The sequence below is a fragment of the Zonotrichia leucophrys genome, chromosome Z (genome assembly GCF_028769735.1).
Source record: "Zonotrichia leucophrys gambelii isolate GWCS_2022_RI chromosome Z, RI_Zleu_2.0, whole genome shotgun sequence".
In the NCBI taxonomy this organism is placed as follows: Eukaryota; Metazoa; Chordata; class Aves; order Passeriformes; family Passerellidae; genus Zonotrichia; species Zonotrichia leucophrys.
This window is the reverse complement of record NC_088200.1, coordinates 21,652,658-21,671,527: the sequence shown is the minus strand read 5'-3', so window position 1 is coordinate 21,671,527 and position 18,870 is coordinate 21,652,658. Positions and strand designations below refer to the sequence as shown.

Sequence of the window (18,870 nt, the reverse complement as noted above, 5' to 3'; positions counted from 1 at the left end):
GAAGAAATAAATATATAATGTAGCGCTCCACAATGGGACAGGATGGGTTTTCTTTTAATATATCAGAACAGAAACATGAAAATGTCAGCTTAATCATGCATTTAAATTTTGTTGATCAAGTCTAATTTTTATGACCGCACATAATCACTGAAGCTGGACAAATTTGCTCTAGATTGCATCGTAATGTTTGCTGCATTTAAGTGGAGAATTATCTTTATGAAACATCCTCTCCATAATTTGCCATTAAATGAGACTTGAACAAATCAACATAAATCTTACATAAAGGTTATTTAACTAAATGTTGGTACTATAAATATTTTGAATGCATTGGGCATCAATTCAATTCAACAGTCTCACAGTACACTATGTAAAGATCTACATTGGCCAGTAGGCTTTTCTCTTCTGCAGCATAACAGAAAAATATGGTGCTCCAAGTGGCTGTCTGGGCTACAGATAAAAGAGGCTGTCCATGCTGCAGTCATAATTCCTGTGCCAGAGGTTTGCTCACAGTAGCAGAGTACGTAGTAAACTCCTTGGTAAAACTTTACATGCCTGTTCTTACCCCAGCAACAGCTGCAAAACCCAAACGCACTACAGAATTGGAAAGCCTTGGCTTGTTTTGGCAATCTGAAAAGGCCAAAACCAAAACCCTGCTCTAAATATCTCCAGCATTCTTTTAAAATTAGATCTTTTTTCCCTGTTCTTTTAAAATTGGATCTTTTTTTTCTGTCAAAAACCAGCTGGTTTTTTAATTTGAATTTTGCCACTTTTTATTTCCATGGTCTTTCAGTATTGCTGGCATCTAAAATAAAAATTGAAGTTCACAGAACAGAGGAAGCATTTTTTTGTATGAGGCTGTTATAATGATTTTTTTTTTTTTGCATTTGCCTGAAGGTTTAAATGGCAACAAGATTCCTAGACAGATTGTAGTGGCTATTATAAATAATCGGTACTACATAACCTAATATCAGTTTAGTTTCTAGAAAAAATTCCCATAGTAATGTGAGATTTTTATTAATTTTTGTTTGGCTTTCTATTACTTCAGCACATTTTCATTGAGCCATGACTTTAAGGATTTTTGGATTTTACAGTATTTACAGAAATATATAAATACCAGGGCAAAAAATAGCTAACTGAAATTACAATATGTGTATTACATACATTTTCACCTAAAATATGAAATATAATTTTTTTGTACCAAAAAGTTAACTTCAAATCGAAATGTAATGGAGCACATTCATAAGCTTATATAACTTGCACAAATGCTATTTTGTGACAGAAGGATATCTGGTTCTACTCAAATCTGGAAACAATATATTTGAAAAGAAATAATAATAACAACCTATAATGAGACATTGTGTTCTTTGTAAGATAGTTTATCATAAGGTTTTGCCTAAGAATTCTAGTTTGCAATTATTTTGTGAAGGTGTTATTTTTCATACTCCTGCAGTGTAATCTTTCAGTGATACTTAGCCAAGCAAAGAATGCAGTTGTTTTTATTCTGCTGAAGTAAAAATAACTGCATTCTGAGAGATCTGACATTTCAAGTGTACAGTACATATTGAAACCTTTAGATGGAGACATACTTCAAATAAACACCTAATATTTAGTTCACAGTGCCTTGTGTAAATACAAAAGAAAGCTAGAATAAATGAGAACCAAATATTGAAAGAAAATGAAAGAAATGTTATAGTGCTTGTACCATAGTAATGTTAAAAATTACTTACTCTTAACTACATTGGCAATTGAATATTGAGGGTGTATCAAGCTGGCAACAGCAAAAAGATTACATGTTCTTGTATAATCAACTGTATTTACAACTGAAACATGTTCCCAAGAAATGTATTATACTGTAAATAAAAATTTATTGTTGACATTACAGAACTCAGTGTAATCAGCAGCATGCATCAAAAGGCCTAGACTACTACTAGCCATAGTAGTCTCATTTCCTATTAAGAATCAGACTAAATTACATTATGACCCCTTTCCAGAATAAGCTAACAAAATGCATTCTGGTAGAAGAAATAATTTGAGTGTCAATGTAAAAAATAAAAAGTAATTTAGTAGAAAAGTACTAATGTTTTTGTTTTTATTCTTCTGTCTTATGTACTGCAATATATTCAATGTTACTGAGAAGCTTATCACACTAATTATCACATCTAGTAGTTCAGTTATTCTAAGTTCAAGATGTATAAATCTGGTTGGACACAGATACACTGCACTCCTAAATCAGAATCTGGTAATTTGATTTTTATTTTCCTTAAAATGCGGTATAAAAGTTGGACATGTTTATGAAGATTTATCTTCCGTAAAGTTTCTCCTTGACAATTCCATAAAAGAAGCAGATCTCATATTGTGAAGATGAGCACATAACTGCTGCTGTAGTGAGCTTGTGGACAATGGATATCTTTCCTTCAAATTAAGTACTAGGAAATTATCTGAAAAAGCCCAAGTGGTTTTATGCATCCTTCTTAATCCATACAAATTGCATAATTTTATATTACATTTACAGCTGTACACTGAGTTGCATGGTTCACAAACTTACAGTACATTTCATGTCCGGACAATATGAAATCCAAACAGTCCTGAACAGGATAATTCTGACTACTTTTATTGCACATCTAAAATGCATTTAAATGCAATTCGGAACCAAATTTCAACCTCACTTTGATTTCTTTTATAGTTTTAATACTTATGTATGAATATACAAATGTCCGCAGATATTTTGAAATCATATGTAGATATTTGGTGTTGTTTTTATTGGAAACTACCTAGCTTTGGAAGACTATGTCAAGTAAGATCTAAGCAGATTTAGAGAAGTCCTAATGAGGGGCATTGAAGTATTAAGGTAACAGTCATCATGGCTTTCTGCAGAGTTAGTGCCCTTTTTTTTCCCCTTTTCTTTATATTACATCTCAGTGCAGAGCAAATACCTGCTATTATTAAAATGTAAAGACATCAGAGTATCTAATGTGCAGGTTTGGGTTTTTTTGATCAGCTGAAAAACATAGAACAGAGACAATTATTGATGGTTTGCACACAGTGAGAAATGGCAGGCTGATGCTAAGAGAGAAGGACCTTTCATTAGAGGTGATGTGAAGTTTCAGTGTATCACTTTGTCATTGATTCTTTAGATTCAGGAGGTATTTCTAAGTCCTCTACAGCTGTAGGGCTTTGATTTAACATGCCTGTAAATAACTAGAATCTAACTCTGCTTTGCAGGTGTTGAGGTCAGAAGTCAAAGTGAATTATTTTCTCAGCAATTCTATCCTCTTTGTTAGTCAGTCGATCTTTACAATAAATGCAATTTGTATTTAATGCCAGTTTACTCAGAAGACTGCATGTTAGCCCACAGATGCTGAGATTTTCTTTGGTGTGCAAATGTGATGGTTGTGCTTTCTTCTGGTGACCTGGTTTATGGCATCTGCTGTGACAGAGCAATGGTTCTCCAATCTTATATGGATTATGAGTTGTATGGTATTTTTGGCCTGCATTTCTTGAAGATGTTGGGAATGGATCGGGAATGATGGCAGTACATAGGAATTAGATTACATGCTGCTTCTGATTTATAAGCTTTTAATAGGGATGTATTGCAGAGGAAGGGACTTACTTTTCAACATTTAAACATCATCTCCTTACCTTTGGCTGTGAAGTAGCTTATGTGTTGTATTTGAGGGCATCTATGTGTGGTTTTTTTAAAATGTCATATGTATTCCCCACATTCAAGGGACAGTACCAAGAAATTTCTTTCAAGACCTTCTACCAGTATGTAGCATATAAGTCTGTGACAAGTGATGTTAGAGAAGGTCATGTCACTTTTAGCTGCTTACATTAGATCCTTGATTTCCCTAGTCCCCTTCCATAGTTTGATTAATACTACTTGATTTCAAACAAGTTATCAGAAGGCATCATTTAGAGTGAATGTTCTAAGGACAATGTAAGATTTTTGCCATTGCATTTTATCTTTATGTGTTTTATTGCCCACCTTCTCTCTCCTCTCCGTCCTTCTCCACCATGTCCCTTCCTCCCTTATACCTCCTCCATGTATAATGCTTGACATTAGGATCCAAATAACTACTGTATTCCTTCCAAACAGAGTGGCATGTGCACTTTATTTGAAAAGAAACAAGGTAGAATCAAAGGATAAAAAAATCTATTGTGGGGGTTTTTTTCTACTGTATTCTTAATACAATGTTAAACTGGAACCTGTGTTCAGATCTACTGTACCTCTCTTGAACTGCCTTGCTTTGTTCTGGATTAGACTTTACTTCAGTATACAGCTTTTGTAAGGCTTCAGTGTTCCAGTGATTCATATGTCATATGATTATGACTAATCTGCTTTCCTTGTTTTAATTTGTGGCCAACACTTGTTTTGCTGCTTTAATGAATTGTGTTATCCATATTGCCTTAATGGTTGTGTGTTGTTGGGGTTTTTTCTTCTAACCCTTTCTTTTGAATTTCAAGACAAGTGAAAGCATGGGCTGTGTTTCATATACTTCAAAGAATTATTTATGCATCTCGGGTATTAGCACATTTTCATTGCATTTTATTTTGCGACAATTATTGGATTCTGTTTTTCTTTCCAAACAATTCAGTACTCCAAATCTAAAGGTAACTGATAGCATGGCTAAACTAGAAATAGAGCATGGAAGGAGCAAATAGAGCAAAAAATGGAATGGAGGAGATGGAAGTCAAGGCTTAGTCTAATACTTCATGTAATTTCAAAAGACTTTTTATGCCCATTGAACAAGTTAACATTTTGCCTCTCTACAGAAGCTTGTAAAGTAGTCTGAGATCCTTAGATGTGGGAAAAAAAACCCCGCACCTGAATCCGAAGTGTTATTATCTGAATAATTTTGAGTTATTGTCGTGAAGTTATTTCTGTGAGATGCCCTCACTTACAACAATTTTAGAGATTTCCAGTTCAACTAATTGTCACAATGCTAATTTGAATGTTAATGTGAGATAGGCATCTTCAATAGGATATTCAGCCTTCCCAAGACAAGGAATTTTTGGATGTACGTGAAAAAAATGTTTAAGTGTCTAGGGAATGTTAATCTTGAAAAGTAAGAGACCTACTGACTTTGTGAGCTCTGGGCATTAGGCAGTGTGTGAGTCAACAGATCTGATTTATAACTAGGGCTTTAGTCAACTAATGGTATAGCTAAGTGGGTGTTTTGCATGTGTGCTTTTTTGCAGAAAAACTGATCTAAGAGAGTTTCCATCTTGCTGCAGCCCTTAAAAGCTTGTTTTCCTCCTCCTTTCTTCTCAGTTTACCATTTTCTTTGTACAGCTGGTGAAGCTGCTCAGTAAACTGGGTCACTGGAACCAGCTGCATTAAAGGTTTGAGAATGTGTTTTTTTGAAGAACTCAGTTACTCCAGTGATGCAGTTTACAGCTCGGCTCCCGAAAGACTTTGAACAGCCTGGGGAATATAGCAATGAGCAATCAGGAGAGGAACAAGATGATGCAGGTGCATGGGAAACAGAAAATGCCTTTGTTTCCAATGGTCGGTGGTCAGTGACAACTGGATCACTCAGACACCTCTAAATGGGATGTAAAAGGTATATTGAACTAAGCAGGAGCTACATCTGTTTCAGCAACATGCTCTCAACATTTTCCTGTGATCAAAACTGTCTTTGATCCCCCTTCTTTGACAGATGAAGCAGAGTTGGCCTAAAAGGCCAATAGGCTGGTGCCAGGCTGCAGTCAGGCTCCAGTAAGGCTCCTCCTGCTAAAATTGTTATTCCGGGCATGGAAGAATTCAAGAGTAATTCCTTCATTTCTCAAGTCATGCTTCCTTCTCATGCTTTAGGACATGCTTCCTCTTTATGGTTCCTTTGCATTTCTAGTTTTATCTCGTTCACACCTCCAGGACAAAGCAGCAAGTAGGCAGAACTGGAGGTTCCCCTCCAAATTACTGTTGTTACAGGGTTCTGTGACAGGGTTCAAACAAGGAGAAATAGCTGAAACTGCAAATGTTTTGAACTGTGTGGGTGACTTTCATGTATGCACAGTGCTCTACTAGATGGGCATGTTACATCAAACCATATGTTGTTTACTCGTTGCATGGGCCCATGTAACATGGCTAATTGGGACCTTCTTGAAGGTACAGCTAACTTTGGGAAAGTAGAAAGATTCACGTGCTTTTATTTTTCAGTTATTCTTTTACCTGAATTTAGTTCTTGGATAAAATCCCTTAAGTACTTTTACGTGGATATGTGAACACCCTTGCAGTGTTGTCTGAGGGGGTGGCTATGAAGTTTAATTTTAGTGTGTTGTCTTGAATCACAAAAATTGTTTCATATCAGTGAGTTTTACCTCCACTTTTCCTCTATATGCATACTTTATAATACATAGTATAAAATATTTGCACCCATAATAAGACACTGGGCTGGTTGGATCTTTGCTGACCTTCATTATGGATTTTCTTGTATCCTAATAGGTACTTACAAATATATATACATAAAGATACAAAGAAGCAAACTGTTTTCTGGTTATAAGGAGGTACAGCTTGCTTTCTGTCAACAGAGACTCCTCCCGTTAGTGTCATTGATCACAGTGTTGAGAGAGAGAGATATTTAAGTCTGAATCTGCCATGGACCATCTTTGGAAAATCATTTGATCTCTCTGCAAACTAAACTTAGTGGTTTATTTCATGCTGATGGCATGATTAATAATTATTAATATTCGTCAAAAGAATTTAATGTATATTTCATGGTATTGGACTGAAAAACTATATATGGAAAAATACGTAGACGCAGACGTGTGGCAGGTGCAGCTTGTAATTAATGTGCATAAAGTTAGATGCACAGATTGTACAAAATTATTATTAAAGAAACAGAGGGCTAATGTTGATAGAGCATAGGGTGTATATCACTGTTGAACATGATAGGGAGATAAACTACTGTGAATTTATTTCTGGCTTTGTATTCTTCAAGACTCTCTTGGTGAATACTGTAAATTCTGTTAAAAGTGTTGACCTTTTATGTAGGTAACCATAAATTTGAAGTGAGCATGTGTGTGCTGCATGGGCACCAGAGGAGCTGACAAAGGATTCCTTTAGTTAGAGCTGACATATACTGAATTTTGAACTACCTTTTAAATACTTAAATTGTCAAGCAAGCGTTTGCAAAGGAAGGGTTTTCAGTATATAATTCCCTAATGTAGGTCAATTAAAGTTATAACACTTTCCTAAATTTGAATCACTAGATCAAGTGTTTTTTCCTAGTTGTACATTTTCCCTCTGTGCATTTATTTCAAATGTTAATAAAGTTTTCATCTACAAAAGGCTTAGAATTGACAGAACAAAACTCTTTCTTTTTAAATGATGACAACTACTACTGTTTCTGTCTGCAGGTAGTGGAGGACATGCTAGAGGACGAGGAAGAAGAGGATGACAGAGATGACAAGGTAATTATCTTTCCTAGCACTTGGGTATCTGGGGATCAGAGAATTTAGACATGACACTGTTTTTACCGACAGTTAAAAAAGGAGTTGATGTGTTTTAGTCCAGAAAATTGGACAGAGTTGTTTATCATCCTATAATAATAGGTATAGCATGTTGAGGGAAAGGTTAGAGGACTGTAAATCCTGCTTTCTTTTTATTTTTCTGGTTTTGTTTTTTTTTCATCTTCTTCTTCTTTTTTGTCTCCTTTTTTTCATCATCATCTTCTTTTTCTTCTTCTTCTTCTCCTTTCTTCTTCTTTTTTCTTTTTTCTTTCTTCTTCTTCTTATTTTTGCTTTTTCTCTTCCTTTTCCTTTTTATTTTTTTTCTTTTCTTGGTCCAGAGCTGGATCAATTTTTTTTTTTTTCTGCTAGGAACAAGAGTATCTCTGCCAGTCTGGAACTTGACAGCTCTTGGGAAGACAACAGATTTTGAAGGACAAAAATTCCTCCTGTCTTTAGTACTACAAATAGGGCTGCATTTCAGGGGGAAAATGGTGTGGAAATAGCAACTCTATGCTGCTTAAGGATGGAATATTGGCATCTAAAATTTTCAAAGAATTGCTGGATAGAAGAATGTTTTGGAATAGGACATCTAAATAATCACAATTCTCATAGATATCCCTTTGATTTGAAGTTTGCATTGTGGCCCTGCAAGCCGGGAAACCACAGCAGATCATTCATCTGTTTGAGTGGATGTGATTCAGTTTAGATGCTGCCAGCTAGGTTGAGGATTGCAACCACAGTAAATAACTCATTTCCACATAGCATTGAGCCAAGCCATGGGGCTTCTTGGATTGGTTGTCCCCCAGAGAGAGGGAAAAACCAAAGAAAATAAATCTGAATGACCTTGCACCACTGAAGCAATGGCTAGCACTGGCAGGATGGCTTTCTGATGAGATGAGTGAAGACAGCCCAATACTTGCTGGTATTTTCCTATCAGAAGGGTTATATTTGTGGAAGAAAATAAAAAGGAAGAATATAGATAGTTTTACAACAACTCTGTATTAAAATTCAGATTATTTTGACCTTCACAGATGTTCCCCCACTTCTGTTGTAATATAGCATTTTTTTTTTCTGAGAGGAGAGAAACAGTGCATCTTAATTTATGCTTTTGACCTTTTTTTTCTGGTTGAGATGTACATTTATACACCCCTGTAAGAATTCATATGCTGGCAGCAGCATTTGAAATGTCAGAAAATTCACTATAATTAGTTAATTCCCTCAATGATTATTTTTCTGTTAGCTAACACCTAAGATGTAAGAGATGATAAAAAAATAAGAGTATTTCCTTGTTCCCTTGCCAGGTCAAACACTTTACAATTTATATGAGAAATTCTTCTGTACGTCACCTAAATTGTTAGCTACATAATCTCATAACACTGTACTAACAAAATCATTTACAAAACACATATGGGATGTTTTTTGATGTTAAATGATGTGAGCATCCATTTCTAGCAATAAAATATATGATTGATTGTAAAAGTCCATCATGTTGTTATGGAGGGCTTGAATTTTATCTCAATATGCTAGCTTTGAGTCATCATTTGTTTTCTGATAGACACTGATTCACCATCCATTTGAGGCCATTTTCTCCTGTTTGTTTCTGCTTTATTATTAGATCTGGTGCGAATGTGTCATACCAGTATTGTGCGAATTCCTGGATATTTTAACCATAGTGATTAGTTCACAAAGAATTGTACTTGACTGCTTGTAGATTAAACCAGCCTGTGTAGTTACTGCTTAGTGGGTTTTGGAAATTGCTAAACAAACTCCTTTAAAAGAGAAGATGAAGGCAGAGGTCAGCCCCTCCTTCCCCCCAGTTCTCTGGTGATTCTCTGAGCAAACACCCCTAATTAGAAATATCACTCTAGGTTTCAACGTTATGATCTAATATTCAGCTTTCTCAAACTGACACCAGAGTTCAAACATTTTTTTAGATCTAGTTACCAAGGTTGAATTAAAGTGAGTACTGACATTACCGTGTGCATTCAGTGAACCCTTTTATTGAATATTTAAGAGCTGTTTTTTTATAGAGAAGGTGTTAAGGTTGATTTTCATTAATTCAAAGCTGTCTTCATTATTGCAAATGTTTTGAGCTCTCAAGATTAAATATGCTGTTTGAATTGGAAAAAAAACCCTGCACTTTTTAGAACAAGCATGTATAGACTACTCTGTTTATTCAAGATGTTTGCAGTGGGCGTTATTTTGCACTAGGTTAAATAGTAAGCACATGGTTAGGATTAATTTGTTGTTAGAAGCTGTTTTTCCTTTCTGGTGCACTAGACTTACTCTCTTAACTCCTGCTGTTCCTCTTACATCTTTTGACTAAATGGAGGTGTGCAGTTTTATGTTTAGTTTCTGTGTGTTTTCTTAAAGCTGTATGCTAAAGGAATTTTTGTGAGAAAACAAATGCATGTTTTGTAACACCAGCTGGTAGTAGCCTTTGGCTTTTATTATTTCTCTGGTTTTTTTCATGTGGTATAATAGAAAACTCAGGAAAATTGGTCTTGTTATGCAAAGAAAGTTACAAGATTCATAAATGTGCCAAATCCTTATTTTCATTAAAACTGAAGCATATGTTGCAAATATGTAAAATATACCCCAGCCGTTTGACCATGGCCAGTGTCTTTGCTCCGTGATTACCACAAGGAAGCTATTAGTCCTGTAACCTTTGGACTTTATGATCAATAGGGTATTACATGGCATGGAACAGGAGCACCTGTTTTCCATTTAGTGAAGGCTCCTTGCAGGCTTTACCTAAACCTATCCATATGTTTTGTCTTATCAGATTGTTGGGTGATTATGAAAAGTGCCTTTCTTTAGAGCTGATTCGGGTATCAGTGACTTGCTACGTGACGACCTCAGTGTGGACATGCCCTGATGTAGGTTATGTCATGGACAGACATGGCTCGATGTCCCCAAACTGCAGTTATAGAAGTAGTAAACTGAGGATGATGAATGCCAAAATATATTAAATTAATTATTGTAATGCATTTTATTAGTAATGGTGTGTAATACTGAGAGCAGTCTGACAAGATAGATTTGCACTACCATGTCTCATTCTAATGTTCTGCATTTTAGTAACTTTTTTCAACCTCTGCTGCAGTCAAGACAGGACTGTTAATTTAAGGCCATGTGATGTGTTTTTTTACTGGAGAATTTTAACTTTCATCTTCACTTGCAAGACGAATAATGAACTAAAATAGCAGGTATGCTACTTGTATTGGTTACAAAGTGGTGCTTAGCAGTGTAACACTTTTCTCATGATTTTTCTTCATTGTCCTGTTAGGTATTTAGGAATTTCAAAAGATGTTGTTTGTTTGGCTCAGGCATTTAATACTAGATTTTTCAAGAAATAGCTTTGGATTTTGCATTCTGTATGTTCTGTAATGTTTGCTAAACCTATGCTAACCACAGATTTACAATTTAATCTGATTTCTCTTTCCTTTTTTTTTCTTTTGGCTCCTTCCCAAACACAGGCTTATATAATACCTTAGCAAATATGAGTCAGTTAAATTACATGAAGTCAAGTTATCAATAAGCTATCAAAAGGATTTTTGTGCAGTTATGTTATAATAATGTAGCAGTCAATATGGATAATCTGTGTATCTAGAATTTGTCTGTGTATATAGGATTTTGTTTTTAAGAATTTTATATATGCTTTTCACATAGCTTTATTCTTTTAACAAACTCCAGGTAGGATTTCAGATAATCTCGAAGATTGCTCAGGTCAACCTTTTGCTGGGAGCCCTCAGCACACCCCAGAATTAGGCCACTGAAAACTGCTGCCACTGCAGGCATAAAGAGAGGAAGATGCACATTATGAACACTTTTGTTTCACCTTCATCTTAACATTTTATTATGAAAAAATATTCAAAACATTTGTGGTTTTTGTTATTCTTTATCGTTTCATTCTTTGAAAAATTATTTGCACTTCTCAGTCAATGAAATTGCACTTCAAGATAACTAAAAGCTTTTGTAATGAATTATAGTTGAATCAAAATAAAATGTATTTTAAAGCTTCTACTCATTGCTGCTGAGAGGTATCAACTGTTCTCAAGCCAAAACAGCATCCTGTCTCAGAAGCATGCCCTGCATTTTTACTGAGAGGAGATCGTGAGGAGGAAGAAAGATAGCTCTGATGTAACCTACATTTTTATATTCTATAAAAGAGAAGATTGTAATCTATTACAGTGGCAGTTATTTTCTATAAAATAAATGGTGGGGAAATGATATAGAGAGACTGGAGTTAACATTTCAGAACAAGTAAATCTATTGGTCCACCTATAGCTTGATTCTACCATTATATTCTACATGAACATAGCATCTAACTATACTATAAATACTAACTGTAAATAAAAAGTCAACAGCAGCTTCCAGTGAAAACTGTAGCTATGTATGAATCTGTTATCCTTTCAAAGCTTAGCTTATAAAACTGTGTCTACTTACAAAAAATCTCTACAACAGGGCAATCTCCAGTACATGGCTGCAGAAGTCATACTTCTCAGTACAGTTTGGTTTTAGCTCAGTTTAGTTATTCATGGAGAGATGTTGATAAGGGATGCGTAGTTTTAATAACAGTTGTACATAATGTATGGGTTGATAGTGTAGACTGCTTCAGCCTGTGCTCTGGACTATCACCTGGTTTTGATCATTGGATCACCCCCAAGTCGCAGCCATGAAGTTACTTTTGCTTGGATATACCTTAGACCCTGTGGAGCCTTTGCATAGAAAGTTTCACAAAAAAGCAGTTTTCATCCTGCCTTGTAGTGGGACATCATATAGTCTTCATCATTAACGTACACATCTTTGAAAACAGGTACTTGGACAGCCTTCTGAGAGGTTTCGTTTTAATGAGATCAGGTTTCTTTGTCCTGGTGCACTCTTGAAATGCTATCAAAAACAGTGAAGTAAAATAAGAATTAATGAGATCAGAATCTAAGACTAATATCTGAAGTTCAGCATTTGAGGAGGGGTAGTCACAGGGGGACCATGGGTCTGTGTCTTGGTTTGAGACAATTTAAAGAATACTCTGGAATGAGCCGTCTCCTTTATAGGTTTAACCAGTCCCTTTCCACCACTAAGGAATGAAGGAAAGTAGAGATAAGTGAAAAAACCAGCAGTTTACTAACAAGAGTAACAGCAACAGGCAAAAAATAACAGCAAAATTGCTGTATCTCGAGAATAAAGAGAGGCCCAAAAATGTTGGGGACATCCCATCACCTCCAAGGTGGTGCTCTGCAGTCGAGTGCATGGCTCGAAGGACCAAAGCGAAAGGCGGTGTCAGCTTTCCTCCTGCCCCCTCCCGGCTCTGCTTATCTCCCCGACAGCTGGTATTCTCTGGGTCGAGGGGCCAGAACCCGGGCAGGGACTTCACCTTCCTTGCGGCAGGAGGCGCAGGACAGGGAGGCCGAGTGCTGCTCGGGGCCGGGCCGGGCTGGGCCGCGGTGGGCTGGGCCGGCCGCGGCCGCTGCTGCGGGGTGCGGCCTGCGCGGCCCGGCCCAAACTGAAACAGCCCCTGGAAAATCCCTCCAAGGCAGCGTCTCGGAGACAAGAAAAAAAGGGAAAAAACCCCAAACAACCGAAAAGAGAACCCAGAAGGGGAACAAAACCTCTGCCTGAGCAACGACAAGGAAACAGCTCACGGCAAAAGGCAGGTTTTAAGAACGTTCCTAAAGCACTCCCCACACAGGTCCTCGTTTGAAGGTCCTCGTTTGAAGGGTCTTAAAGATAAGGGAACGAGCTTTGGACACAGAAAGATGTGAAATGCACTAACATTATGGATTACCCGAGGACATTCTATAAACTGTTTAATGAATTACACTCACCCTTGTACATGGTGACCAATATAGTGTGGGTGATGTTCCTTATGAAGCAATCCAAGTATAATTAAATAACTTATTAAATCAAATAAAGAATGTGTCTAAATTATGTTAGCTATTTAAGAATGGGACATACTTTTTCCTCTACACTTAATATTGTTTCTTAATGTAACTAAGCAGATTTAAATTCTATGAGGCCAAGCTGTTTCACCTAGGTCCTCAAAAAGTAACTTTAAGGTCTAATTAAAAACATCTGTATGGTCTTCTCCATGACTTGGAAGAGAAATAGTAAGTGTGAAAGGAAACAACCAAAGCCCTTTACTGCTGGGTTTGCTTTGAAAAATTCATACGTGTGCAGGTTAGTTTATACCTTAGCTCCATGTGATTTCAAAAGTGGCAAGAATGGACAATCACCATTCTTCACTCTCTAACAGAATTTCTTTGAAGTAGTTTCACACAGAATCATGAAATCTGAGTTCTGTTTAAACTACTACCATGAACGAACCCCTTGCAACTCTAAGCAAGCCATGATTTGCCAGCCACCTGAATGTTTCTTCAGGTTTATTCGTAACTCCATTTTTTTATTCTTCCAAAGGACAGCCCCAAACACCTTTGGAGAGATCCCTTTTGAGCATTTTCTACAGCAAAGTGTAGAGCCCATAATACGCAACAAATCCTCTGAGTCCCACAGGAAGCAGAGATGTAAGGTCTAAGTGTGGTGGGTTGACTTGTGGCTGGATGCCAGGCACCCACCAAAGCTGTTCTATCACTCCCCTCTGCAACTGGACAGGGGAAAGAAAATATAACAAAGGGTTCATGGGTTAAGGTCAGGAGGAGGAGAGATCACTCACCAATTACCATTACAGGAAAAAGAGACTCAACTTGGGAATATTAATGTAATTTATTGCTACCAAAATCAGAGCAGAATAATGAGAAGTAGAATAAATCTTAAAACTACCTCCACTTTTCTCTCCTTCCAAAGCTCTACTTCCAGTACTTCAACAGTGCAGGGAGATGGGGAATGGGGGTTACAGTCAGGTCACCACAGGTTGTCCTTGCCACTGCTCAGGAAGAAGAGTCCTTTCCCTGCTCCAGCATGGGGTCCCTCCCACAGGAGACAGTTCTTGACAAATTTCTCTACCCTGAGTCCATCCCATAGGCAGCAATTCTCCACGGACTGCTGCAATATGGGTCACTCTTCTGCAGAGTACATTCCTTTAGGCACAGGCTCCTCCAGACTGGGTCCCTTGCAGGGTTAAGAAGTCCTTCCAGGAAGGCTGCTCCAGCAAGGTCTCCTCTCTTCATGGGTCTGCAGATCCCTGCCAGGACCATGCTCCAGCATGGGTTTCCCACAGAATCACAGCCTCTCCTCAGGCAGGCACCCTTTCCAGCTTGGGTCTCCTTCCCAGACTGCAGGTGTGGCATCTCCATGCAGGGGCACAGCTGCTTCAGTGTGGTCTTCATCTGGGGCTACAGAGAAATCTCAGCTCTGGCTCCTGGAACACCTTCTCCCCTTCCTTCTCCACTGACTTTGATGTCTGCAAAGCTATTCCTCTCACATATTTTCATTTCATTTTCCCCTGGCCACAAAAACATTTGTGCAATATCTTTTTTTTTTTATTTCCTTCCTGAATACATTACCACAGAGGCATTACCGTCACTGCTGGTGGGCTCAGCCATGGCCAGTGTTGGGTTCATCCTGGCTGGTATTGGCTCTGCCAAACACAGGAGAAGCTTCCAGGAGCTTCTCATAGAAGCCAGCTCTGTAGCCCACCCCTTCCAAAACCCGGCTATGCAAAGACATTACAGTAAATACAACTTTGAAAGCCTTGTAGAGAAAAGTGATGGTTAGGATTTGCTAGCGTGAGGTAAATGCTGCATGGACTCAGTTCCCAGTGGAGCAAGGTTGACACAATGTATGTGGATGAGAATGAATGAGGAGCAGAGGTGATGCTGTGGGAGAAGAGGGTGCTCAACTGTGTGCAAAGTGGATGCTGGATTGTAGTCCGGGTTTTCAACTTAGATTTTGTCCCGAAGGTTGCGCTACAACACAGCTGAAATTCCACCGCTTAAGCTAGGTGTTTGTCTTTGACTTCACGGATAGGCTTCTGAAGAAAATTGCAACCTCAGCTACAAAAATTTGCCAGGACAGTTGATCAGGCTTTGCTGTGCTTTATGGAGGAAAATATAGGAATATGGGAAAATAAACTGCAAGATTATGCAAACAATATGCAACATGCATTTTGTTTACAGTTTGAAATATCTGTGTGTCAGTGGAAAATTTTATGTTGTTTATTTTATGTTGATGTGTGGATTAGTGATAAAGTTGCAGGACAGATCATCTAGGCAAAATATAATCCTGACAAAATGAAAGAAGCACCTGTGCCCGAAGTATTCAAGAACCAAATTCATCCTAGAGCAATGTGGTATGGAATTAAAAAGTCGGTGTTGTGCAGCAGCATCTAGGACACATCCACATGGTACAGAGTGGAGTCTGTCTCTACTCAGATGTAATCTGCTGGCAGATTAAGAGGCAAAGTTAGCATAAAGATTTTGGACAAATAGTGCATACTGCATACTGCTTTGTTCTGTTTCTGTTTTCTTCTGTGGTAGGAATACTGTGCATTTACTGATAACTACTAGGAAAGTTCCAAAAGTAAGAAGCATGTCCAGACTGCTCCTGCCTGGACTTACAAGAGGTCAAGCACTGGGACCAATTTCCAAGGAGGGCAATGGTTTTTGTATGGATTTACTGATTTTTCTGTTGAGCTGCATGCAGGAGTACCAATGCCCACCCATGAACCATGTTGGAGCAGCTGTGAGCTGAGGAGTCTGCAGGAACTAGAGCTGGAACTGGGAGAAAGAGTAGGAGAAATAAGATATAAAAATAAACACACACAAGCTAGGGAGCAGGAATGACCAGTCCTTGGACAGGCAAGGGCATGATGATGCTGAGACCTGCATCAGGAGAAGGCAAGGAGGCAGGGAGAGGCCACAAAGCCCAGGTGCAGGTGTGCTGGGGTAACGGGTGTGGATTGAGCTTTCAAGTAGAAATGTGCCCTAAATCTCCCAGAAATTAATTTCAGAGCAGTTGGCTTCGTCATCTCAGTAGTTCTTTGAATATAGTCCTCTGTGTGCAATTTAGATAGATTTGAAAATTAGAATTTATGGCATATAGAAAAGCAATAAATGGTTGTTTTAGCACTCTGACTTGCAATTAAATGTGACTTAAGGACCAGTGAGGTATCAGTTTTATCTGCATGATCAGCAAATGCATGTTTGACTGGTTCAGGAGAAGTTGAGGTAAATGGTAGGTTAATGTACAGCTGTAGCAGTCTGATAGTGCAGTGTTTTTATTGATTGTCTCAGTAAATGCACCAGGGTATTAAGTTTGCTTGTCACAGTGCTCAGTGCCTGGGGTAGTTGAGCAAGTTACTTTTCCACTGAGTTGACCCCCAAGTCCCAGAGTCTTTCAATCAAACTCTTTAGATTTCATACACTGGCAATTCCTTTCCTTTTCTAATGGGCTGTATTAAAGAAAATGTGTCACCTTTTGCACCATGTAATACTAAATCAGATCAGAATTCATGCACAATTATGTCAGTGGAAATATAATATTACAGACGTGCTTATCTCAAGATAGCACATGGAAAAATAAACTTCCACAGCTGAGAGATTTCCTTGATTCTGCAGATAAGTTATTTGTAAGTAATTGAGCTGAGAAATGTATAAGGATTATTTTAATACATATAAAATATATATAGGAAAAATTACTAATAAAGATTTAAGTATTGTTTTTTTCTTCTTTTTCTTTCTCATATTTCCTTTCTCTTTTCTATATTTTTTTGGCCTGCTGAGGTGCTAAGGTAACTAAGTCCAGGATGGGAAAAACAGATTTACAGAGTTATCCTAGTAAACTATTTTTGTTCTGAAGGCTAACAGCTTTAGAAAATCAAAATGGATACCACTCCTTTACATGATGTCATAGATACTTTAATGCCAGAGTAACAGAGAGCTCTGAGAGAAAAGAATTTTATTGAAAAAGTATTGCTTTTGGTTAGTCTTTAGCAGAGTGAATAAGTCGGAACAGCGTTGCTAATCTGAAGCTTTCTTGCAATCAGAAATAGTAATTTAAGATCAATTGCTCAGCAGATGTGTGTTTTAGTATTTTACACAAAAGAATGGTACAATTGCTTCTACCCTCAATGTAGCCAGTGCCTTGCTATGCCTTTAATGCATGGTATTATCTATAATTCAGAATTAACTATGGAAAAGCCATTTGTTGACCTTTACTTCCTGTTTGACTAAAAATTTAGATACCAACAGGAGAAGAAGAGTAGATGGAAATTCTTTCCCATTGCTAATTTGTAGTTGGATTTTTTATATTTGTAGCAAATTTGAAATTTGTGCATTTGTTCACACCAAAACATCTTCTTTTGTATTTTCTGTATTCATAGGACTCCCTTCCTTCCCACTCTCAAAGAACTAATGCTGACTGAATATTTTAGATCAATACACAGCATATAGTGAAGATCAAGAAACAGTTTACTCAGCTGTTTTTCTGAAGTGTAATACACAACCCTGCATCCCTGCATTTGATAGAAGAATGGTTTGCATAGTAATAGTTGTGGTTACTGTATACTCTATTAAGATTAAGATTTTATTGTCTGTTCAGGGAGTGCTTGAAGCTGCATTATCAAAAATTACATTATATAATAAGAGTCAGTTTGTCACTAAATAATTGTTTCAAGCAGTTCTTACGTTGTGTAATCCTTTTCACTCATTTACCTCAGGATATATTAATTCAGAAGAAAATGCATTTTAACACCTTGATGTTTTTAGAAAGAAGAACTTCATGCTGAATTTTGAAGTCTTAATGCATAAATACAGAAATGTCATTCCCTGAAAGTGCTAAAGATTTTTTTTTCCCCAGTGAAATGTTGTCTGTTTATTGAACAGTGGAGTTTCTTTGTTTTTGAGACTGGCTGCCTTTGAAAGGTCCCACAGCAGTTTGGTCTGTGGCCATGTTTTCCTCTGATGTCAGTTAGACTTTTTAGAACTACCATAATGCCAAAAAGGTCCAATCAAAAACTATCAGGTTGAAAAGCTGCACTTCACACTGTTGAAACTCCCCAAAGGAATTTGGTGAGTGTCACATCTGTTTACAAATCTTTGAATGTGTATTTTTGAATGTGGTCAAATGACAGCACCCTCCTTGGGATCCTGCCGGGAGAATAATATAGGGAAAGTTCAGCCAATTTCGCAATTCAAAATTAATGCTTTGATTAGGACCTCAGTTGTCACTGCAGATAAATGCTATCTATTGAGTTTGTAAATATACCATTGGCTATTAAAAGCAGGTCAGCATTACAGTGCAAGGAAAAGTAGAACAATATACAAGGTTTGATGAAAAAATTTGATTTTTTTTCTGGATTACCAAATCAGAGTAGTTATAAAATATAGATAATAATTGTGTAGGGTTGGAGTAATTAATTTTTCATAATCTGAACATGAAAAACATTCAGAAAAAATAGTATTACCTTTTAAAAAACCCTAAAATAAAAGAATCTGCAGTATGTGACATATTACACCATATTCT

General features: G+C 37.3%; 1 protein-coding gene across 2 annotated transcripts in view; it reads left to right on the top strand.

Moving 5' to 3' along the window:
* The window catches only part of MCTP1 (multiple C2 and transmembrane domain containing 1), a 217,926-nt gene that overhangs the window by 173,319 nt on the left and 25,737 nt on the right, over window positions 1-18,870 (top strand). For both annotated transcript variants that reach the window (XM_064735559.1, XM_064735558.1), the window contains one exon: window positions 7,360-7,413. In XM_064735559.1, coding sequence (XP_064591629.1) covers window positions 7,360-7,413 — 54 coding nt within the window. The remainder of the gene's footprint in view (window positions 1-7,359; window positions 7,414-18,870) is intronic.